The 22,984-nt window shown below is 52.3% G+C and overlaps 2 protein-coding genes across 6 annotated transcripts in view; both read left to right on the top strand.

Annotated features, from left to right (window-relative positions):
• BTRC (beta-transducin repeat containing E3 ubiquitin protein ligase) overlaps positions 1–13,537 on the top strand; it is a 118,920-nt gene extending 105,383 nt beyond the window's left edge. For 3 of the 5 annotated variants that reach the window (XM_084290386.1, XM_084290385.1, XM_084290387.1), the window contains 4 exons: positions 1,823–1,933; positions 2,571–2,649; positions 5,858–6,051; positions 7,090–13,537. In XM_084290386.1, the coding sequence (XP_084146512.1) occupies positions 1,823–1,933; positions 2,571–2,649; positions 5,858–6,019 (352 nt within the window). In that variant the 3' untranslated portion in view covers positions 6,020–6,051; positions 7,090–13,537. Of the gene's footprint in view, positions 1–1,822; positions 1,934–2,383; positions 2,550–2,570; positions 2,650–5,857; positions 6,052–7,089 lie in introns of those variants that run through there. The other 2 variants (XR_014618623.1, XM_084290388.1) reach the window with 2 other exon arrangements.
• An 869-nt stretch (positions 13,538–14,406) lies between these two features.
• Positions 14,407–22,215, top strand: LOC311211476 (solute carrier family 2, facilitated glucose transporter member 9-like; the record flags this gene model as incomplete). The annotated part of the gene is made up of 12 exons (XM_084290209.1): positions 14,407–14,543; positions 16,758–16,905; positions 17,294–17,454; positions 17,536–17,660; positions 17,831–17,976; positions 18,047–18,179; positions 18,462–18,649; positions 18,769–18,879; positions 19,989–20,090; positions 20,610–20,685; positions 21,632–21,759; positions 21,859–22,215. 12 exons carry the CDS (start codon positions 14,407–14,409, stop codon positions 22,213–22,215), a joined length of 1,812 nt encoding a protein of 603 aa, XP_084146335.1.
• Between the last annotated feature and the right edge of the window lie 769 nt (positions 22,216–22,984).

The following is a 22,984-nucleotide window of genomic DNA, read 5'->3' as shown; positions in this document are numbered from 1 at the left end:
GGCAACCTCAGGATTGATGGCAAGGAATTGAAACACATGGCACAGAAGTTCCTGGCACAAGTTTGCTCTTTAAACCTTTCTGCGCCAGTTCATTTCTGGCATCGTCCGTCCTGTTTGCAGTCCTTGGGAGGCTTAATGCTCTCTGACCAGCCAGAGCGCCTTTGGCTGACCTTTGCCATGAATTTGCTTGCTCTGACCTTGTCTGGTGTGCTGGTGCTAGTGTGAAAACTACTGGGATCTTCACAGGTTCCTGAAAGGTTAACTTTACAGCCTAAAGAATCATCTTCTGCTCCTCTTTGGCTTCAGATGTGTGCACAGAGTGACCCTTTCCCAGTACAGCAAAGAAAAAGCTCTCTTCATTCCTTGGTTGGCCAAAGTGAGGGCAGCTTGTTGTGGCAGAACAGATGAAATGATTATCCACCATCCTTGTGCACATGCCCACTGGATTCGGATTATTCCCTGGGGGATCCCAGGAGTGAAATGCGTGGGGATGATTTATCTCTCTCTCTCTCAAGGAAAAGTCACCTCACCCCTCAGTGTCAGTGTTTCTTTGGGTTATGTCACCCAGAAAGATCCCACGAACCATGAACCTCCCTCCTATGAAGTCCCTGCCAGCCTGAACTCTGACCGAATGAGTGTTAAAGAGCACGTGTGACTGCTTTCTTTCAGCTGTGTGTCAGAGAGCCTCAGCAGATGCTGCTGCTGAAAGATTGCTGTTTGGCATGAACAGAGCACATCTCACCTGGAGGGAATACCTGTAGACAATACGTGTCAAGAATATCAGTTCTCATAGACAAATAATCCTTCTTAATCCATGATAATCAGGAATCACATCAAAAAGCTGGCAAAAGTATGGAAAGCAAACAGACTTATTTCTTATAACTGTTTCAAGCATTTCTTAGATATTTTTCAAAGTAGTTATCTAAGTGTAAAAATTAATGTATTTTAATTTATTCTCCATACTAAACATCCAGACTGAGTTTTTTACAGTTGCCCCAGACTGAGTTTTTTACAGTTGAAAGGGTAACACGTTGCTCAGTCTGTTACTGGAATATTGCATCCTAGTTTTGGTGCTAGAAGTTTTTATAAAAGATTGGATTATTAGAAACAGGTAGCAGTGAGCCACGGAAATTATTGTAGAGCAAGAAGAAAATGCATTTCAAAATTATAAACACAGACTGCCCATTTTAGCTTATGTATATTATGGTGTTATGTGTATGCCTTGATTACAGAGTAGATATACCGTCAGTGAGAGAAAATGACAAATAAAAGGGGCTTGTGAATTCTTGTGCCTTTCACCACTGTGTTGATGTCTTCATTTGTCTGACATCAGCCTCCAAACCAGAAACAGGCATATAGGGGTACAGAAAGGGGCATGTGCCCTCTGAAGGTGATTTTACCCATTGGAACAAGCTGTCAAAGGACGGGTGAGGCTCCCTGTCTTAACACCTGCAAATCAAAGCTGGATACTTCTATGAAAAACTGACTCCAGTAAAATAAAGTTATGAGGCTGCCTAGAAGGTAGCTGGGATATAGCCTGTGTGTGGCTTGTGTTACTGGGGGAGTAGGTGGTAGACACGACTGGTCTTAAGATGTTTGGATCTCTGAATCATTTCCTATGTGATACCAAGGTCATGTTGAAAAACACACATCAGATTCACTGCAGGAAAAGGAGTGATGAATCTAGGTTGCTTCTCCTTTGTTGTTTTATCATAAATGATATAAATTATTCCAAGTTTCCATTAACGACAAGCAAAGGCCCGATGTTTCCTTGTAATAATCAGTTATTCAGAAATTCTTACTACTTCCTAATCTTTTCCAGGCTATGGGATATCGAGTGTGGGGCATGTTTACGAGTACTGGAAGGCCACGAAGAGCTGGTGAGATGCATACGCTTTGATAACAAGAGGATAGTCAGCGGGGCATATGATGGGTGAGACTGTCAGTGCCATTAATACCTTGCATCCTCCTCTTTCTCCGTGTTTCACATCCCACTTTGCTGGATCTTCCTTATGAAAATTAGGCTCTTTGTCATACCAAGAGGTCCTTTTCATGGCCAGTAAATCAGGATGATGCCACAAACTACACCTTTGTTTTTTTTGTGTGTGTGTTTTTTTTTTATTTGCTTTTTAAATAAGTCAGTGTGATTTGATGTGTGTGGTTCATTTCTTTAGCTTGTAAGATATCTGGCAGACTAGACCTGTAGCATCTTCTAGCTGAACCATTGGAAAGAACAGTTTTTCCCATCTGTGGTTGTCTTCTGGCCCATTTGCCATTAGGGACTAGTGTCTGCACTAACCCTCCCACGTGTTTCTTTTCGTTATTATTACCTGACTTTTATATATTTTACTTTGTTGACAACATACTCTTTTCTCCCATTAAGCTCTGTGAGCTTTACAGAAGGGAAGTGCAAGAACCGTGTCTCGAGAGCAGTATTTCTGTAGTTTTCCATGGACGGCTGTATCAGCTAAGCTGTGCAAACAGTTCTTTTTCTTTTTTCTTTTTTTTTCTGTGAGCACTTGATTCCTTTTTGACAGAGCCATGGTGTTTTTCTATTTATTCACTACTAGGAAAATTAAGGTATGGGATCTTGTGGCTGCTTTGGACCCCCGTGCTCCAGCAGGGACCCTCTGCTTGCGAACCCTTGTGGTAAGAGCTTTTGGTAGGGGTGGTGGAGGGAGCAGAAAAGTGTTCTTGCTCAGGGCTGTCTTGAGCCATGAAATTTTAAGTCAGTTTAGCACCAATCCTGCAGGATCTAAAAATCATTTCTAAGGGTCTGGCTTCTGTGGGCGTCCAACTCTTTCTTTCAATCTTTCAGGCTGTAAAGGATTAAAAATTAACACCTGTGGAGGTTTCATTCACTTTCCAAGAGCTTTGTTCTGTGGTCTGAAGTTAATAACTAAATAATTTTTGAGACTTTTCCTTCCTGAAGTCCATGTGCTGGTGGGTTTAGTTCAGTCTGTATGTACCTAGTGATGTACATGGTGTTGTGAGTTGTTGACAGGAAATTTCGTAAAGAAAAGTAGTACATTCCAAATTGGAGGAGAAAAATAGCAACAAAAGCAACCTTTTCATTGCTTTTAACTGTCTTTTGGGTGTTTAAGGAAACAAAGGCTAAGGACTGGAACAGACAGTGAAATTGCTTCGTCCTTAAACAGTGACTACTGCTTTAATGCTCTCCAGTGATATTTAGTGCAGGTCTGATGATGGTGTGGTAAAAATGTCATTGTGTGAGTGTTAACAACGGGCGCAGTCATGCTTAACAGTGGCTTTGCACTGGTCTTGAAATATTTTGACAAAAATAACAGAAAATCCAAGGCCATGTGGTCTTTCCTATAAGCATTCCTCCATCACGTTCACCCCAAAAAACATGCACTGCTGCTGCTCTGGTAGACTTGCCTGGGGTTAAAGGAAGATCCCAGTCCAGTAAGGTATTCACATTGAATGAAACAGAAAGTACTGAAGTATTATTTTATTTTAGAAAAGAAATTTTGGCATGATGTTGGATTTATTAGACCTTTTCGTGCAGTGGCCTGTGACCGTTGTGTGCTCTAAACCCCTAAAGGTGTGGTTACCTCTCATCAGCTGAGCTGCTCCACCTGACCTTCTGCACAGGCATCTACCACCCAAACTGCTACTGTTGCTGTAGATTTTGCTAGATTTTGTCATTTTTTTTGCATTTTACTTCACACCTTGCATGGGCTATGAGGGTTCCTGTGACTCAGCTGACAGACAGTCGATCATTAATCAATACTAACTCTTCCAGTCATATTTGGACCAAAAGCTGCAGAGTAAGAGCCTGTGAGAGCCTTGGATGCCTGCAGGTACTACGACGAAAAACCTTCTTGGTGGCCAGGTAGAACTGCAAATAATTTCTTGGCCAAAATCCAGAAAACCCCTTTGTCTTCAGCCATCCCGTAGCAAAGTACGGAACAACTCCATGCCCAGGAACGCTTTTATCCCAAGAGTCTAAGACTTCAGCTTGATAGTAGCGTTCTTGCTCCAGCCGGAGACGAATGTGTGCCTGGTAACCTGTAGACTTAATTTAACTGGTGTGATTTCCTCTGCATTTTCCAGCAGTGGACAGCCAAAGTGCCCCAACTAATTATATTATAAATCAGAAGCGGTGGGATGGAAACACTGTAGGAATCTCAACACATGGATCCTCATAAATCCCTGTTTGATAGCGATGGAGGGGGCCAGAAGAGGAGGGGCGGAGGAGGCTGTTGTAGTGCTTTTAGGGCTTTTCATGTTTATGACAACAGGGCGTCCTTATACCCGCTTACCCATGGTTTTTTTTTTCTTCCTCTCTTCCCTCGGCCTCCAAAATTAAACCTGGCTGCACAATGAACATCGTGAGTCTCCTGCTGCTCATGTTCAATTTTCAAACAGTAGGAGGAAAGTGCACAGATAACAAATGCTCGCTGCATGCCAGGTCCCTTCCGTTAGCTGGAACAGCGGCCGCCTGAGTTTGACAGAAGCTTTCCAAGCGCAGAATAAGTGGAGCTTTCCTCGTGAGCTAAAAAGTCCAGGTCCTTTTCAAAACAGTTTTTAGAAGTACCTCTCTCTTGGTGTCCTTGAGAACAGTCCCTCAGTGGATCTGACAGCTGTAGTGATACTTTTAGCAAGAGCTTCTTTGTTGATAATAATATAGAGTCTGGAAGCACATTTCTCTTTTGAATAGGTGGGAAGATAGAAAGTGGTTTTAAGACAAATTGGGGTTATTGTTATTTGGTTAAAAGACCAGGAAGGTCTGAATAGCTGGAGTTTTTAAAAAAATTGTCATAAAAATTGAATCAGACTTTGGGGTGTGTGTTTGTTTGCAGTTCATTTAGAGATTCAGAGATTCCCTTTAAAGCAGCTGTTGGGTTCTCTCTGTTCTTCTCAAACGGAGTTGCATTTTCAGAGTGCTGTGCCATAAGACAGATTTCCCATTTAGTAGGTAGCAATTCTCTTTTGTCTAAATATTTGAAAAAACTCTATTTTTCAATATTAAAATACTTGTAAGCATTTTTTTCCAGACACTGAGCCTCTTCCAACACATAGACACTCCAGAGAAATATATACTGATAGAAGAGAGAGGGCTTGTCCCACCTGTGTAGTTTCTGTTCCCTTCTGATCTAGGTGGATGTTCCTGCTCGCTCTTGCAGCAGTAAGCACCAAGAACAAATAGCCGGCACAAAAGGGAAAGCATAGTGGATTTGCTCTGTGATATCCAGGATCTTGCCGTTACCTCCTGTTAATTACAGGCTGAACTCTTGCCAAATCGTCATGCCATTTCCACTCAGCCTCAGAGCAGAATGCAAACTGCCTATAAAGAATGCCCTTTCTGGTTCATATTTTTAGAACTGCTTAAGAGGAATTATTACGGTGTCACTGGACTTTACAACAGGCTCCTTAGTGTCCTCCAGTATTAAGCTCTTCCCTCTTCTGCAGCAGTAATGGTGCCAAGTCTCGTCTGCGAAATTCTTGTCTCTCTCTGTAACCTCCTGCATCTGGGAGTGCTGTGATTTCAAGGAAGAATTTTGCCATAAAACAAGGAAGAGACTGCTCCCGACAGCCTCACCAGGCTGCTCCCTGTGGTGGAGAGAGCTTGGTTGTTATCAGGACTGAAGGAGTGATAAGTAAATGTAAAATAAAATTCCTGTGAGCCAAGAACACAGATATGGCAGACTCATTTCACTGAAGATGGTTTAGTTTACGCTACGTGATGGGAAGGCACAATGTGTCATATAGAATTTTCTGTCTGAGAAATTAATGTAGTGCTAGAATCCCAGCCCAAGCTTTTCTTTCCTGCTCCATCCTAGGTGCCAGCAGGTTCATGAATTAACATGCTGTGTCTTCCACTTGCTTTTAGGAGCATTCTGGAAGAGTCTTTCGCCTTCAGTTTGACGAGTTCCAGATTGTCAGCAGCTCACACGATGACACCATCCTCATCTGGGATTTTCTGAATGACCCAGCTGCCCAAGCAGAATCCACTCGTTCCCCGTCCAGAACGTACACTTACATCTCAAGATAAATAACACTACACTGTACCTCACACTCGCACAGGTAAAAATACTAGTAATAATGATAATGATAGTAATAATAATTACAGAGGCTCAAAGATGACACTGGACATAATATGAGCATGCTGCTTGAATGCCTAGCTGAGTCTATCAGTATTTCTCATCTCAGTTGCACAATAACTGCAGCGACCTGTGAAAGGACAGCAAGGATTCTGGTACCTTAGAACAAGGTCTTTATCCTAGGATTTGTGGCATGTGGTGCCTGTGAGTTTTCTGGAAGAACTCCTCCTCTGTCCATCATCATCAATAATTAAATCAGCTATCACTGCTGTCCAGAAGGAGGAAGGGTTTCTGCAGAGCGAGCAGAGCAGCTGCTGCCTAACAAGGGGATGCAGATGGCCTGACCCTGGGCAGTTGTAACCAGGCAGGAGTGTTTCGCCAAGAAGTGTCAGCTTTATTCCCTCCCGCTGAAGTGGTGACCATTCTTCTCGCTCTGCAGCAAGCTGATTCAAGAGAACAGTTTGTCTAAGGGGGGAGATTCTGAGGCACAAGACCTGGCAAATTAAATCGAGATGCATCAATATGCAGAATCATTTACTGACAGGGCCAGCCCTCCTCCTTTCTACTACAGCATGGCTGTTAAATTGCTCATGTCAGAGCCTGGCTGGTCTGCTCGTCACCTTACCTTTTTGTCTCGGCCAGCACAACGTGGGGAGGAAATTGTGATTCTTATGTTTGGGTCATTTGCAGAGTGGATTTGATGTCTGTCAGCAGAGTGGGATGGCATCATTGCCCTCTGTGGTGGGTACCACTGCTGTTAGTAGCTTGAGAAAAAAGGCAGATGAGCTGACAGGTTTCTGCAAGGGGATGTTCATGATGACATTTTTCCATGAAAATGCTCTGTCCTGGAGCACATCCTATATCCTGTTTGATGAGTAAATATACAGAGATGCTCCAGAGCTGTCACATCAGTTACTTTGATTTTCTCAAACACTCTGGTCAATCAGGTGTTCTTTTAAATCATTAAAAGGCTTAGTACAAATGGGGTTTGTTTGGTTTGTTCTGTTTTTTTTGTTCCCAGGACTCATTTAAGCTGCAGTATTTAAATTATCTGCCAATGCCAGGACAAAAGAACTATCCACGTAACCAATACTTGCTGAAGAGAGAAGCTCTCAGACTTGTTTCTGGAACAAAGTTGGCATGCGGTTGATCTCAGACAGGGTCTACTCAGCGCGGCTGACTGCTAAAGTGCTGCTATATCAGAAGATGACTTTTATCTTTCATGAACAATTAACATTTTTAAGCCTTCCCATCCCTTTCCTCCCTTGTCCCCATCTTCCCGTTCACTCCTCTCCCCTTTACCCTGTTTGGTTCCCCTCCAAACCCAGTCACAGATGTCCTGTGAATATATTTAAGATGTTGCCAGAATGTGTTGCTTTGCTCTTAAGCAGAAGACTTATAGCCACAGTGCACCCTGCTGGGAGAGTCACTCCGGGGTGGGTGGGGAGGAGGCTGCTACTCTCAGACTGAAATCAATATCCATTGCTAGGCCTTTGTAAAAACATTCGACTCTGAAGAGCAAGAGAAACGCGTGTAACAGCCAGACCAGGGCCCCCCCTTCCCCGCAGCTTTTGGCTGTTTGACTGCAGACCTATTCCTTTGGAGAGAGGACCCTTGAAATTTGACTATTATGAGCTAAATCCATCTCCTTCCTCTCCTGCCTGCTCCGCTAACCCTTTGGAAGCTGGATGTGTATCGTAGTCTCCTTTAACATCTGCTTGGCTGGGGAATGCTGGTCAGTGAAAAGTTAAATGCTCTTCTGCCAAAGTCCCAAGCATGAGGGACTGGGGCCGAGGTCCAGTTCCCTCCATCCCAGTGAAACGTTGTCTGAGGACAGTACTTCACTAGCAAAGAGGTGGTTTGTATGAAGGACAATCTTACCCCTGATGTTCTCCCCGAAGACAGCTGATGGCTTAGGAATCGTTCTGTAAATAGGACGAGGAGGGGAGCTGGGCTCTGCTCCTTTCCTTCCATCCGAGGGTACAGTCTCCTGGCGATGGCAGGTGGGTAGATGACAGCCAATTTTAAAGACAGTGAAGTTAGAAGTGGTTCCAGGACAACTCTACAGCAGTTCCGGGGCTGGCCTTACTAGAAAGCTCTAGCAGGGAGAGCCTTTGGTGTGCTCCTCTAACCTACGTGCATGCTGCGTTGCGGTGTAGGGACACGGGATGATTAGTCCCTTCGCTGATAGCTGAGCTGGATCTTCGCTTTCTGGCCGAGGCTTTTGCAAATCGCTGTTGTTTAGGAGATTAAAATAACCCTGGAGGGGAGGGACATGAGAAACAAACTCTGCCTACCTCCGAACTAAATAGAGAGGTCTGGGGAACATGGCTCTTTCTGGAGAGCTGCAAGGAGTTGCAGCAGGCCTGCGTTTGGGTCAGGGAAGTCTGTGTAAATCAGCCGCTGGCCGTTCCGGGCTGTGCCCACGTCTCCCACTGCAGGTCTTGAATAACCCCACTGGGTTACAGCAGGGAGTTGCTCCAGTCCTGCAGTGGGAAGTCAGGGCGCTTTGTCTCTGGGCTAGGGGAGTTTGAAACAGGCTTTGTAACACCCTCTAAACTTGGAACTTGGCAGAGGGAAAATTATATTCAGCTATTCTCATCATCTTCACTTTGCTATGGAAGCAGTTGCGTTGTTTCTAATTGCTTGGGATGCGCTTTTCCCACCAATGAAATCTTGCAAGGAGCCGGGCCCAGGGTCCCCAAAGAGCAGTTCAGAGGGCTTAAATCATTTCGGTGACAGCCAAGATGGATGAGCAAGCAGTGGAGGTATGGAGGAATGGAAAGCAGGTGTGTAGGGTGTACCTGGCACGGTTCCTGCAGCACATGAGCAGCAGTGCTAAGCACCCAGCTCCCTGGGTTTTCGTTGAGCCTAGAGACTACATCGGTTCAAAAGAGCATCTCAGAGCGTGTGGTGACACTCCTGTTCGAATTATCACTGTAAAAAAGGTCAAACAGGTTAACTCTGCCCTGTTCAGGTAACATTGACAGCGTGACTTATCTCTGCAGAGTCCTAAATGTTCTGAGTGACGATAGTAAGTTCACCCACAGCTAATTTTGACACTACTTCTGAGCTTAGGAAGGCCGTTTGAGATTTCAGGCAGTTACACATATCAGACATAGTGCAGTCCCAAAGCAAAACTGGCAGGGGAGCAGGGAGAATCAAAGTGCACATCCCAGACATCTCTCAGTTCAAGTTCTGCATCTTATTCCTAATATTATTTGAGCACTGTTCCTCTAAGTTCAGTTACGGCCTCGTCTGCAGCATGGTTGCATATCAGTAGGGGATAAACCTTGGCTTCAGATTTAATAGCTACTTCCCTCGCTTTGTCTGGTCATCCTCTGTCTGTTCCATTTAGGTCACTGTAGAAAACACCAGTCTGTTACTCCAGCCTCTGAAGGCTGCAGACTTCCTAATATTTTAACTGCGTCCTTGTGGGTACCGCCTGCAAGGATGCATTTTATTTTATTAGTTGCAAGAATTTGGGAGAACCAGAGGACCGGCTGGCCAAACAGAGCCGCCACCACTGCGGGTTGTCCATGGTTGTCATAGCCCTGCTGCTCCGTGCTGCTGCCCTGTAACTTCTGAGCACTGTTGGGTGCTCGAATGGTGGTTAACCGTAGTTTGAACTCTGCTGTATGGAGCTGTTCAGGGTACAGTTTGTGAGCAACAGCTGAGATCTGGTTTTGGCAAACGATAAGAGCAGTGTCTCACCTTCCAGAAGGGGCTGTCTGGGGACGTGGTACAGAGCTGCAGAAGGGCAAGGCTTCCTACCCCGCTCCCAAGTTGTGCAGATTAGCTGATAGCTAAGAAGGAAACTGAAGTTAACTGATTAACTTGAACTTGAAACTGCCACAGCCTGACATTTGGTGGTGTTCAGTGTACCCCCAGGGAGGAGCAATCTGGTAAGTAGATCTCTCAGTGTCAGCAGAGAGTGGCTTTTTCAAATTCCCCCCTTAGGATACGTGTGTGTGTGTGTGTGTGCGTGCAAGAGTGCATGTGAGAGAGAGGTTTCAGCATGAACCGACTGGGTAATCCCTCGGCTGGGTCGGAGCAATTGCAGAGTTTATCATGAAAAGAGCTAGAATGTGCTTGCTGCAAGGAGATAAAAAGGGGCTGGAAGTGTCTGTGGGCTCTAAGTGTTTGCACATTGCTTTGAAATGAAATGAAATACCTCTGCTGAGTAGAGATCGTCACTTCTCCCACGAGTAGGAAGCTCGCGCTAGCCTTCCACCTCGAACTACGGGATCCAAAGTCCTGGAGGTGCGGGACATCAGAGCAGGACAGCCCGCTGCGGCCACACCGCCTCCTGCTCGTGACTCCTTGGGCAATAGGGCACAGTTTCGCTGCAAATATTTTCTCATCCTCAGAGGAGCACGGCTTGCTTTAAAATATGCAAATAGAGAACGGCATGAAGGGATTTGCAGTGGGAGAACTTGTGCAGCTGTCTCCTGGGGAGCGGCTCCCTCTGCTCCTCACCAACCTTCAGGGACAGACACATCGCTGCTGGAACAGAAGGATTCGGGTGACCAGTCAAGAAGTCATCAGAAACGCTGAAATGCTTTACACTTGTTTCTAAACTGGAAGCTGACTTGGACCACCATGCTCTACCTACCTGCCTCCTGCTCCAAAGGATCCTTTTTTCTTTTTCCTAATTTTTTTTTTTTGGAACAACTCTGAAAAAGCTGGAGAGTATCATGGTATCGTATGCATTTCTCTGCTCCTGGGTATGTGTTTCCTGCCCCTGCCACGTGCTCCTTTCCCAGTCTGAGCAGAGCCCCAGGCTTGGCTCTGAGGTTTTTAGCATCCCGGCTCTGATGGGAAGCACATCTCCAGCCCGGGCTCCTTGCCTAGCTCTGAGGGCACCTTCCTTCAGCACCATTTTAGATCTGACTTTCCTGGCTGGTGATTCCCAAACTGGCATATTTGTGGTTGATGCACAGAACCAGCAGCTCTTCCCGGTTAGGGAAGCTGACAAGAAGTGCTGCCAGCCTTCCTCCTGCAGGCTTGCTCTTGTGGGAGGAGAAGGAGGAGGCAACCCACGTGCTTGAAAGCTAGGAAGGAAGCGTGGGGATGGAGATGGACCTCTACAGGAGTGGGGACAGTGCTGAAAATAGATTTCTTAGCTTGTGTACGAGGCTCACGAGAACAAAGGGTTTCTCTAAGAACATCAGAAATGTCGGGAGGTAATCAGGTGTTGCCTCCAGCTGCTGAACTGCTCGGCTGATGCCCCCTTTTGGGTTGCACTGGGGGCATGAACTGGAAGGGTTGGGCTAAGCTACATTGGCCAAGAGAAGAAGGAACGTTGCCGGGGTCTCCAAGTGGCATGCATGATGCATCTGACATGCTGAGCCTTGCCCTTCTGTTGTCCCCCCAGAAGCAATAAGCAACAGCTTCCCAGAAGGAAGGGGGAACAGCAAGAGCCCCGGCTGTCCCCAGAGGAGGTCTCCATATGAAATCCCTCCTACAGAAGCAACAGGTCCCTTGGGTGCAACCCCAGCAGTGGGCCCAGGGGAGCGGTTGCCTGCTGAGGCTCAGATTTGGCTTCTTCTCCTTTTCCCTTCCCCCTCTTTTTTTTTTTTTTTTTAATTTTTTAATGAGCTATGGACTAACTCCTGGCACATTCCCAAAGCTTCTCTCCCATGGCGAGCCTTGATACCAGGCCAGAATAAATCGTCCTTTGTCTTGTCAGAAAATTCTTCCCGTGACTTTGTGCTTGCTCTCAAAACCCGTTGGGTTTCCCTTTTTGTCCCCGATATCCCCCAGGAGTTGTCACCGCCAGTTAATCCTCAGTGACGTTAAACAGATACTCTGAAAATTAGAGGGATGCTGATGTGTGTAGATGTACGAGCCTTTAATATATCATAACTGACTCCTAGATAGGTCCCTTTATTAATAACCTACTGCCCTAAAAGGTATCCTGGTTCCTGCCCAAGCAGGAAACGAGAGCAGCTGTGGCCAGAAAATCAGCCTGAGACACCAGTCTTCATCACAGAGCACCTCAGCTCCCTACCTGTACACCGAAATAAATTGTCTCACCTTTACAGACAGTGTTTTAAGCCCTGCGTGCAGGAGGAAGGCTGGCCAGCCTGTCCCGGGCTGTTTGCTGGGACCAACAAGGAGCTGGCTGTGAGATTTTGGGGGAAATTCAGTGTGAGAACCTGGAGCTGTTTGGGGAGCAGAAATGTGCTTTCAGCTGCTTTGTCTTTATCACGCGAGGCGTTGCAGGGCTCAGCCAGCCTACCCACAGTTTTAGCATGGCAGAAAATAATTTGGAGCTGAGCAAAAAGAAGCAGGGCTGGTTTCTCCAGCTATTTACCATCGGTACCTTCCTGAGAGCCTGCCAGGCCAGCCTGTGCTGCATCCCTGCCTGCTCAGACTGAGAGGGGAGCGGGAGTGGGAGAGGTGAGAAAGAACATGGTTTCTCCAGAGTTTTTGGGTTGTTACCCTGCTATATTTGTTATCCGGATTCTTAAGTAATGAGTGCTTTGAATTTCGTGATTATGTTACGGTGATGTGTAGTTAATGTACTAATGTTCACTTGAGCTAGGGTCATGGTAACAGTGTGTTTTGTTTCGTTTTCTTTTCTTTTTCTTTTTTTTTTTTTTTTTTTGTTTTTTTTAACTGTTCAGAAAATAACTTAAATACAAAGGTTAAGCTGTGAATCTCTCCTGTTTTCCTTTCGCTGGGAAGGACGCTGTCACAGTATCAGGCCCGTGTCTTTGAGCCCCCCGTGTACATGGATCGCACGTCTGGTACAGGGCACCAGAAAAAAAAAACAACAAGCAAACAACACTTACTCCGAAAACCACAGCATACTTTTTAATTAACAAACTCTCCATTCGTGGCTGATGGCAAATGAGTCCGCCCTGCAAGTCAGGGAGGGGATGTGACTGACGCACCGAGCCCCAGCCGGCCTGCCCATTAAAAAGGGGTGGGTGGGGGGAAACTATAAAGACTTTGTGCTTTTCTGGATCCTCTTGCAAGATCCTGGTAGGAGAAGCACAAATTTGTTTTATAAGCTAATCAGAACCCTGCTGTTCAATAATGAGTGAGTAATTGACATATCGCGGCACCACCATGCAACACAATGGCTGGGGATGCTGACATGCTTGCGGCTCACCCGAATTTCAACGCAAGCACCCTTGGCCCTCCGAATACCTTCCTCTTAAAAAAAAAAAAAACGCTCCGCCGCTAGCAACCCTGGCTCTTTCCATTTTCCTTAACAGCCCCTTTTAAAACAAAAGCCACCGCGGTTTTAAAACCCTGGCTCCTGGGGTGGCCAGAAAACAAACAAGCGCGGCGCCCCCGCCGCCTCTCTCCCTGCTGGCTCCATTCTTGGCAGCCAGCGGGGGACTGGAGATTGCGACGCCTCCTGCTCTGCCGCAGCGCTGGGAGCGGGGCTCCTGTCACTTCCAATCCCCGTCTCTCCTCCTGACAGGATCCCCAGCGGCCGGCTGCTTTGTTTAGCGAGGGTGGGCTTTGTTGTTGTTGTTGTTTTGTTTCGTTTCAAATAAATAAATGCGGATATTTACCCCAGTTTAACCTTTTCCGTTCCTTCCCTGCTCTCTCCTCCCACTCAGTAATAGGCTTTGAAGAAGACTTGGGGTGACAGGCGATCTATCTGTAGTGCAGGATGCAGTTTGGCCTGAGCATCATGTGGCTGCCCACACCCCAAATGAGAGCGCATCCTTCTGGGCATCCCCACCCCATGTCCACCCATGCCCAAGGCACAAACACCACAGCAGGTCCTCCCTGTGGGCTAGTCCTGGCCGTTCCTTAACTGCTCCTTCCCCGTCTTTGATGTCTGAAAGCAAGGCTCAGAATATTTCTGCCAAATTTCGGGGACAGGGCAGTGCTCCGCTGCAGGGCACAGCCTGGAAAACTTCTCCCAGGAATCCTGGCATCGCATCCAGAAGCTCAAGAACTGAAGCGCGCTCCTCTTCGAGGAAGAAAAGCAATCTCAATTGTAAATTTCCACGGGAAAGGAGTGAACGCCAGGACGGCTTATCTTAAATAGATTCAGTGCTTAATTACCCTTTCTGTTTAAAAATGTGTGCCTTATTTCCACTTCAAATGAAGGAGGAAAGTAATGTTTAGCATAGCTTCAAATTAACGGCGTTTGATCAACCTACGGCTTTAAAATGGAATCCTCTGGTTTGGGAGCTGGTTTTGGTTTTTAATATATATACATACATTTATTTATTTATTTATGCACACACACGTTCAAGAGTATAGTAAGCTTGTTTTTGGAAAGAGGAAAATTGGTCGGTTTAGACCTGCTGGGCAAATTGATGCAATTCTTACCAAAAAATGTGTAGGACGATTCAGCAGCCAGATGCCGCTGGGCCTGCACCAGGTCGAGGAGGTTGCATCAGTGGTGCCAGCATGGCCTGGGAACCAAATCCCAATCAGTTGTGCCTGCTCTGGTGCCTTGGTGTCGGAGGAGAGCCGTACAGGTCCTAGCCTGTACAGGTAAATGTCCTCCCTGCAGCTGGAGGATGGAGGCAGGAGATTTCCATTGCAAAACCACAGTTCCCGGGTGCTCTGGGAGGATGGGGCCACCATGATCACAGGACAGTCTCTGTTTCTGCTGATTCAACCCCAAAAGGGCACCACCAGCAAATTGCTGTGACCTTCCAAGCCACGAAGACGCCTGTGAGCAGCTGTGCCCAGGCTGCCAAGCTCCTTCCAGGCAGGGGAAGGATCCATGGCTGCTAAGCCACGCAGCTTTCCACCAGGGTTCATTCAAGCCACATTTTCCTTCCTTGTGGCCTTTATCCTGGCCCTGCCTGGCTGCTGGGTGGGCACGGAGGGGCAGCACCAAAAACCACGTCCTCCGTGAGGGCTTCTCCACCTCAGGCCTGGGGCTGGGGCCCAGGCCGCAGCAAGGCCAGGCAGTGATGGCGGGAGGGCCCAAGGGAGCTCCATGGCAGCTTCCCCACCCCAAGGAGGGTGTTTTTAGCCAGGGAGCCCCTGCACACAGGAACGGGAGGATTGGGGACATCTGTAAATAATGGAGACGAGCTCCCTCGCAGCACGGAGCAGGTCATAGAGTGTCTCAAAGCACCCCAGGCTTCCCTCCTCCTCTCGTCCCCCTTCCTCCCTGGCATGTGTTGCTCACCCACTAAACCTCCGCTCCCAAATGCTGCTGGGGACCGGCACCAGTAACCCCAATTCAACCCCAAATCAATGGGGAGGTGACCCCCGGCTTGGGGCAGCGTCTGGTAAAGGCGACAGCCCAGGGGAGACACAGGGAAACTGAGGCAGGGCAAGACTCGGAGCTGGCACCATCCCTTGGGAAATCCCAATGCTGGCGGGCCGGGAAGGGCTCCTAGTGGGGCAGAGGGCAGGGTAAAGCTCCTGTCTTTATGGGGGGAGCCGGAGGTGAATCCAGAGGGAAGGGGCAGGATCTGGAGCACCCCGCATGGGAGGCCCCAAGGCCATGGGGTGCCCATGGGGCTCTCCCAGCCCCGTCCCGTGGGACCCCCCCGCAGTGGGGCCAGCCGGCCGTCCCCCTCCCTTTTAATCCCTCGGAGCTGTTGCCAGCCCTGCTTAGTGGGGTCCCCATCCTTTCCACTGGCTGTTGGGCAAATTAAGAGCTTGCTATTAGGCTGCTAATTAAAGGCACTTCATTAGCAGCGGGGGAGGCAGCTTCTGGCCGCCGCAAAATTGGATTCCTCTGAGCTGCCGTGAGCCGCCTCTCTCCTCTCCGGGGCTGGGGGCTTCGCCCCGGGGCTGGGGGCTCTGCCACCCCCCTGTCCCACAGGGGCAGCTGCCCCGAGTCATGGCCACATCGGGGTACGTGGGTTACCAGCCCTCCTGCCCCAAATCCCAGCGGATGGGATGACGCTGCCCCACAGCCTGATGTGGTGTGGGAGGTTTGGGGGGTTGAGGGGGGTTTTGGGACCCCCCCTCCACCCCCAGCCTCTGCCTTGGGGGTGATGTAGGGTCTCTGCCCCACAGCTTGGGTGGTGTAGGGTCCCCTCAAATGGCCCCAGGGCCACCCCTACCTGCAAGGTGCCCCAGCGAGGCGGGGAGGCCCCCGGACTCCTCCTCCAGCTGCTTAGGAGCCTCCAATGAGTCCCGGGGACACCCAGGCGGCCTCCCCTTCTCTCCCTTCCCCTCTCCCTCCTTCTTCCAAGTGAAAATGGGAGAGGAGAGCCAGGCAGCGGGGCTGCCTTCCTCCCCTCCTCATCATCCTCTCTCAGCCGATTCCAGCCACAGCCTCAGCCCGACGGATGGAAAAGGGACCCCAGACCCCAGCAGGAGCATCACCAGGGTGAGCTTTGGTGGGCAGGGGGCTGCTGGGCTGGGGGGGCTGCCCCATCCCCATTCCCTATGTGCCCCATAGTATGCTGCCCCTTCCCAGCCCCCCCATTCCCAGCTCAGGATTCCTGGTGGGATTAGTGGGGATTTGGCGTGCGTGAGCCGGGAGCTGCTGGGTGCTGTGGATCCAGCTACTGGGCCTGGGGGGGTGCTCAGGGAGAGACGAGGCTCTTGGGGCTGGGGTTTGGGCACTGGGACGTGCTGCTGCTGCCGGGGATGGGGGCACAAATGTGCTCATCTGTCCTGTGACAGCACTGTCACTGCTGGGCTGGGGGTGGCAGGGAGCTGTGCCCATCGGGGGGCTCCCTGGGGTTGGGGTCTTGGCTTGGGACAGGGACATCCCTGTCCCTCTCCTGCTAGGAACAGGGCAGTGCCCAGCACGGTGCTGATCCCGCATCCTCTCCCCCAGCGCCTCACCTTCCCCCTGCTCTCAGTCACCCTCCTGGTGTCCTTCGGCTCCTCCATGCTCTACGGCTACAACCTGGCCGTGGTGAACTCGCCGGCGGTGGTAAGGGACAGGGCGGCCTTGCTGGGAGCAGGGCACAGAGGTGGGACCCCAGCCCCATGCCAAAAGGCTGGCTTTGCCCTCAAACCTACCCCAGAGAGAGCAGCCCAGGGGCAGGAGCAGTGTGTGAGGGGTGTGGGACCGTGGGTTGGTGTCACCCCCTGGAAGGCAGGGCTGGGGAAGCCCCCAGCAGCTGCTCCAGCTCTATGTGGGTCCCCTAAATCATCCTTAAACCCCACTGGTACCGAGGCTGCCTGAGCAGCCAGACCAGCACACCCCAATCACCCTCACCCGTCACCTGCCTTGCCCTGCATTTCCCCTGTGGGGCTGCCTTCCCACCTCCCCCCTTCCCCTACCACATTCGGTGCCCGTGTGTCCCTCCACCCCGCAGCACATAAAGGATTTCTACAACGCCACCTGGTCCCGGCGCTACGGGCACGGGCTGGCCCCCGGCCCCCTCACCCTCCTCTACTCCCTGACCGTCTCCACCTTCGCCCTGGGTGGGCTGGGGGGCTCCTTGCTGGTGGGGCTGCTGGTGGCACGCTACGGCAGGTAAGGGGGTGGCGTGGCACGGGTGGCCCCGAGGGCAGGGACGGGGCCGGAGGGGCTGCCCCGTTGCCTGTGCCCCCCTAGGAGAGGCACCCTCAGCCATAGCTCTCTGCTCGTCCTCCTGGCCGGCGGCTTCATGGGCTTCAGCCGGGAGCTGGGGTCCCCTGAGATGGTGATCATCGGCCGCTCCATCACGGGGCTCCACGCAGGTGGGTGCCACCCCGCTTACAGCCCTTACCCAGGGCACCAGGGGGGCTCTGTGGGGTCACCTCGCTGGCCACAGGGTCCCCTGCCCCAGCTGGTGCTGAGTAGGGCAGGGGGTGTGCCAGGGGGGTCCCTTCTCCTGGCTGCGTCTCCCATCCATGTCCCCGCTCCCCAGGTATCTGTCTGAGCGTGGTGCCCCTCTACCTGGGAGAAATCGCCCCCAAAAACCTGCGGGGCTTCCTGGGCCTCATGCCCAGCATCTTCATCTGCCTGGGGGTTTTCTCCGCTCAGGTGCTGGGCCTCCCGGAGCTGCTGGGCAAGGTGAGCCTGATGCCCTCAGCCTGCTCCCAGGGCCCCTGCTCTGCTTTTTTTGTGACAAGCCCTGTTCCAGGAGAGGTACTGGCCCCTGTTCCTGGCCGTGGTGGTGGTCCCTGCCTCCCTCCAGCTCCTGCTGCTGCACTGCTTCCCCGAGAGCCCGCGGTACCTGCTCATAGAGAAGAATGACGTCTGTGGGGCCACAGAGGGTGAGCGGGTGTCCTGGGAGAGGGTGTCCAGCTCTGGGTGCTGCTCCAAGGCCTCCTGAGACCAAAGTTCATCCTTGCAGCATCCTTCCACACCTGATAGCCCAGCCCCAAACCTTCCCAGGAGCATGGTGCCCATCACCCCGGTGTCAGGGCATCTCCCTGGGGTAGCTCAGCCTCAAGGGCTCAGGGAGTTGTTCTGGTCAGCTCCAAACCCTCCCAAACCTACCCCGTGCCATTCCTACGGGTGTCCACCCTCCTCCACGAGCCCTGCGCTCCCCGCAGCGCTGCGCCGGTTCCTGGGGACGCCCGACGTGCAGGATGCGGTGCAGGAGATGAAGGAGGAGCAGCGCTCGCTCTCCTCGGTGGAAACCACGTCCGTCAGGCAGCTGCTGCGGGACCGCGCCGTGCGCTGGCAAATGCTCTCGGTGGCGGTGGTCAACGCCGGCATGCAGCTCTCGGGGATCGACGCCGTAAGTCCTACGGGGTCCTCGCCTCGAGACCCGGCTCTGTGGGGCAGAGCTGAGACCTGGCAGCTCGTTGCGCCCTCCCCGGGTGCCCCCCTGCTCACGCCGAGCCCCGTCCCCGACAGATCTGGTTTTACACCAACACCATCTTCGAGAACGCGGGCGTCCCCCGGTCCCAGATCCCCTACACCACCGTGGGCACTGGAGCCATCGAGGTCGTGGAGGGGTTGATCGGGGTGAGTGGCGGACGGACAGATGGACGGGACAGACAGACACAGCTCCTCCATGCCCGGGGGCTTGTCCCCAGCATCCAGCACCATCAAACCTGGGGAGAGGGGGGATGGACGGACCCCAAATACCATCTGTGCCACGGCGCTGCCGCTTTGCTGGGTGGTGGTGGGGACAGAGGGGATGGCAGGGAAATAGGGAGGGAGAATGGGATGGGGAGGGCTCGATTTTGGGGGTCACGGCTAGGAAAGGTGGGAAAATGGGGAGAGGATGGAGCAGGGAGGTTGGGAGGGACGCCAGGCGGGCAGCAGGGCTGGGGCTGAGGGAGGGGGCGAAGCAGTTTGTTCTGGCTCCCGATTTCATTGTCACTTGGTTAGCAGAGCCACACATCCCCATCTGCCCCCCAGCCACGCACCGGCCCGCCCCGGGGGCTGGCAGCCCCTAACCCATCCCGTCCCCCCCCCCCGCCAGCCCTCATTTAGCTGGAGAGTTAGCACTGGGCCAGGCAGATTTATGGCCCTCGTCCCATCTGCGAGTGTCACCCGGGGCCAGCCCGAGCCACCCGGCACTAAATCCGCTCCCTGACAATTAGAGAGATGGATGGGGGGCGGCCGCTCCCAGAAAAAGGGGGGCAGAGCAGGGGCCGCTCCCCTCGCCCCATAGCTCAGCCCCCAACCCCAACCGCCCCCAGCCCCTTTGCAGGGTGCCCCCCAGCCCCTGGCGTGCCGCCCAGCCCCGCAGCCCCCCCAGTGCTGGGGAGCAGCCCCGCCAATGGCCCCCGACGGAGGTGCCGAGATTGGTTATAAAATTGCAGGCATTTGTTCTGCTGTCAATACCCTGCCTGCTCCGGCGGCCGCCGCGCCGCCTGCCCGCATCCTGCATCCTCTGCCCCCAAAAGCCACCTCTGCTCATCCAGGGACCCCGCTCACCCTACAGACCAGGAGCAATTCCCATGCTCCTGGCTCCAAATGGGATGGGAAAAACCCTCCGGGGTGTCCCCGTCCCCTAGTGCCACCAGGAGCATCCCATGCCTGCTGCTGGATCTGGGGTTTAGGGGATGTCCCCGTCCCCAGGGGGGGTTCCCATTGCTCCCTTGGTTTCTTTTCTCCCTCGGCAGTGCTTCACCATCGAGAAGCTGGGCCGGCGGCCCCTCATCATCACCGGTTTCTGCGCCATGGGTGTCTGCTTGGCGGGCATCACCCTCTGCCTGCTGCTGCAGGTAGGGCCCGGCCACCGCTCCTGGGATATGGGGCAGGGCTGGGAATGGGGCCCTGGGCACCTAAATGAGGGCTGGGTGTGATGAAGGGATGGGTTCTCCCTGGGGATGGGGGTGTGCATGGAAACAAGGGCCGAGCTGGCTCTGCTGAGCAAATTTGTTTTCCCTTCGAAGTTAAAGGGAAGGAAAATTCTGAGCAAAGAACAACAACAAAACAAAACAAAACAAAACAAAACAAAACAAAAAAAAAAGGATCAGAAAGATCTTGCTGCTTCTGGCAGCTGCTAAATGCCAGGGCAGGTGGAGAGCTCGGCAGCCTCCTCCCTCTGACTGTCCATGGGGACATCTCAGCACCACTGAGCTTCGCCGAGGCCAAATCCCGCTCATTTTGCCCCAAACCACCCATGACTCTCCTACATATTCTGTGTCCCGTGGATGTGGTCGAGGCCACCGTCCTCCGGGGCCGCTGCTGAGCTGGGGACGTGCCCCGCTGGTGTCCCAGCGCCCCGTGTCCCCTCGCAGACCGCCCTGCCCTGGATGCGCTACGTCGCCGTCGCCTGCGTGGTCGGCATCATCGCCGGCTTCTGCATGGGACCAGGTGGGTCTGGGGTCCCCGGGGGCTGCGGGGCAGGAGCCGGGGCACAGAGGGAGCAGGGAGCAATGTGGATCTGGTTACCCAAAGGTGTAACCCGCTCCCACCACGGTCTGGCTGGCGAGCATCCTGCTGTCCTCGGGCAGGTGCGGGCGCAGGAGCTCGCTCCAAAAGCGAGGAGCGAGAGCTGGACCGCTTTACCCAGCTGATGGATTAGCCGAGCTGTTAGCGGCTCTATCATTCATCCTCAGCCCAGACTTTATTCACTGTAATTACATCTTTAATTAGGATTTTAATGGCTCATTGTTCACAAACAATGATGAATAGGACTTTTAAAACAAAAAAATACATATCTCTATTCCGGGCGAGCTGTGAGTAAGAGTCCATCAGGGGCTCCGCTCCTCCCGGAGTTGTTATCACTTTGCTTCCTTGCTTGATCTCTCCACCACAGAGCCCTTCCTAAGGAGGTCCCAGCCAGCCCTGTCCCCGACATTGGGATCCCACACGAGTCCCCATGGCAAATCCAACCCCCATGTGCTGGGGACATGTCCTACACCCCAAATCCTGTACCCCAGCTAAGGGACAGTCGTGGAGCCTGGGCTCCTGCCTGGGCTAACACTGGCCAGGAGGGGCTGGGTCCTCCTGGGAGAAGTGGCCACAACCTGTGCCCAGTTTTTAAAGCCTCGGGCCATCATTTCGTGGTGCTGCTGTTTGCTTTCACAGTAAGAGCTGGGAAAGGCTGGCTGGAATTGGGCATTTCTGTGGGCTGCAGGAAATTCAGACGCTCGGAAACGTGGTTGTTCCTTTCCTGCCTAAAGCAGGCCATAGCATCAAAACTTTTATCTGTGGGATAGGAGGAAATTTTGTAGACTGTTTTGACCAAGGAGGCTGTCACCCGGGGTGCCCGAGGTGTCCTGACACCCCAACCCTGCCCTGTCCCTTCCCTCCGCAGCCGGTGTCCCCTTCCTGATGACAGCCGAGCTCTTCACACAGTCCCACCGCCCGGCCGCCTACGTCCTGGGGGGGTCCCTCAATTGGCTCTGCAACTTCACCATCGGCTTCATCTTCCCCTTCCTACAGGTACCACCCTGGGGGGGGGGCTCTGGGGTGGGCCGGGCGCCCCCAGGACATCGCAGCACCCGCCTGTCCACCCCATCCCTGCTGTCTCCCCGTCCCCAGATGTCAGCCGGAGCCTTTTGCTACCTGGTTTTCTGCGGCGTCTGCCTGCTGGTGGCCCTCTACGTCCACCTCGTCGTCCCCGAGACCAAGAACAAAACCTTCGTGGAGATCAGCCGCACCTTCGCCGCCCGCCGCGCCGTCCTCCCGGCCTGCCGCGGGGCCACGCTGAAGCTCCGTGGCTATGGGGCCTTGGAGGGCAGCCTGGAGGGATCGGGGTCGGGATCAGGATCAGGATCAGGATTGGGATCAGGATCAGAATTGGGATCGGGATTGGGATCAGGATTGGGATCAGGATCGGGATTGGGATTGGAATCAGGATTGGGATCAGGATTGGGATCGTGCTCCGGCCTTCCCTGACCTCCCCACACTCTGGGGTGCAGCAAAGCCCCGGGGTGCATCCCAAAACTGGGGATACTGGGCAAACAGGGACAGGCACTGGTCTGGAGTGGTGCCCAGTGCCTGCTCCCAGCCCCTCCACCCTCCAGCTGAAGGGACACCGGTGACAGCAGGGTCACAGCTCCCCGGCATCGCCGCGTCCCCCTCCGCCTCCCTCCCGCCTCGGCTGCTCTCGGCAGCAGAACAGAGCGGTAAATATGTGCAGCATTACATATGTATAATGGAGTGTAAATAACCCCAAAAAGTGCATTGTAAATAGACTCCAAGTTTATCCTTTATTAATGAGGCACTGAGTGCCCTGCTGTTTTAGAGCAGCGAGACTTTCATAATATCAAAACCTAAATTACACTTGTGTCTCTCATTCCCAGCAAACGACAGCATCATTTCAGGCCTCTTTGCCACTTGTATTTATTTATCCTGGTATTTATTTATCCCTCCCACCCCGCGTGCTGGGCAGCTCGGGAGATGCCCCCTGCCCTCTGTACGGGAGGGAGCAACCCCCCCGGGAGCAGCCCCAACCCTTGGGTCCCTTCGTGGCCGAGGGACGTGGCTGTTGCCCCATGGCCAAGGGCTGCTCAGTGCTGGCTGGCGAGGTGGGACAGGACTGGAAAACCTGGTAGGACCCCCCCCTGCCCACGGCTTCAGACACCACCAGAGCCTCAGGTCCCCCATTTGCAAGGATAGCAGGTCACTGGCAAAATCCTACGGTGTCTTTTGGGGATATTCAGTC

Source organism: Netta rufina (genome assembly GCF_964035555.1).
Source record: "Netta rufina genome assembly, chromosome: 7".
Classification (NCBI taxonomy): Eukaryota; Metazoa; Chordata; class Aves; order Anseriformes; family Anatidae; genus Netta; species Netta rufina.
The sequence above is the reverse complement of the archived record's forward strand: the minus strand, read 5'-3'. Positions and strand labels throughout refer to the sequence as shown.